The following is a 1,097-nucleotide window of genomic DNA, read 5'->3' as shown; positions in this document are numbered from 1 at the left end:
CCAGCACAGCTTGAACTGGGCGCAGGACAGAGAGCAAAACAGTGTTTGCTTAACTGCTAACAGTATGAGCACTGTGCAGGGACTGAAATATTGAAATGTAGTCTAAATCAATATGTGCGTGGAGTTTTAGACATGCGGCACTGATTCAGTTCTGCTACTCTTAGTATGATGCAGTACTTCATTTAAAGAGTTTTAGAGTTATTTTTATTTGATGAGCTAATTAGTTTACTTATTTTCAATATTAAATCACATCTTGGCAACTCACTTCAGTAACTGAGATTCATGGGTATTGGTGTATTTTGACCCAAAGCAAACTGAAAGGAAAACACAAACTTGGAGAAAATCTGAAGTATCAGCCTTAAGACAGAGCTCTGTGTTTTTCTGTGCTATGCAACAAAACTCCTTATTTCTCTGAGTAAGACTGTAATAAGGAACCCAGTCTGGAAAATCTATTGAGCCCAGGTTCACTGAAACTGCATGAAGAGATAATGTTTTAAAATATTCTTTTTAATTACATTTTTATTTTTTATTTAAAGAAACTATTCAGGACAATTATTGCTGCTAAATTATCTACGGCTGAATTTGGCAGAGAGTTTAAAGTTTAAAGGGTTTGATCCATTTCACCTGAGGTCGTGCAGCTCCGAACCGGAACCTGTGACGAGCAGAAACCTTCCTGGTGCCAGCTGGGTGATGGTAACCTCAGCGTATACTTTCCCAGAGGGTGTCAGCATGTGGCTGATGTTGGTCATGCCCACCTGAAAACAGGTTATGGAGTTTGAGAAAACTGTGTGGTCAGGGCCGTTTGTGCAGCAGTACAGTGCACTGGATATGTGACCAACACAATCATCACTTTATGAGCTGAACAGTTTACATTAGGTCTTCTACCTTGGGCATGGTGTTGGCAAAGAGGCGATCCAAAAGCTTGTGTGAGTCCTTCCCTTTTACTATGAACTTGCCAAAAGGTGTCAGGTCTATTACTCCAACCTTCTCCATCACCAGCTTGCACTCTCTTCCAACTGGTCCAAACCAGTTGGTGCGTTGGAAGCTGGGTCTGAGCACAACACAAAATCAGTTAACTATGTATTTTACTTACTAGT

General features: G+C 40.7%; 1 protein-coding gene across 1 annotated transcript; it reads right to left on the bottom strand.

Moving 5' to 3' along the window:
• Positions 1-624: 624 nt before the first annotated feature.
• LOC102210333 (dimethylglycine dehydrogenase, mitochondrial-like) lies at positions 625-1,051 on the bottom strand (the record flags this gene model as incomplete). Its single annotated transcript, XM_005755996.1, has 2 exons — positions 625-755; positions 886-1,051. Coding segments are annotated over 2 exons (297 nt in total), but the record flags the coding sequence as incomplete, so codon positions are not given.
• Between the last annotated feature and the right edge of the window lie 46 nt (positions 1,052-1,097).

Source organism: Pundamilia nyererei, unplaced genomic scaffold, assembly GCF_000239375.1.
Source record: "Pundamilia nyererei isolate P.nyererei 1_Seehausen unplaced genomic scaffold, PunNye1.0 scaffold06773, whole genome shotgun sequence".
Classification (NCBI taxonomy): Eukaryota; Metazoa; Chordata; class Actinopteri; order Cichliformes; family Cichlidae; genus Pundamilia; species Pundamilia nyererei.
This window is presented reverse-complemented; position numbering and strand designations above follow the sequence as displayed.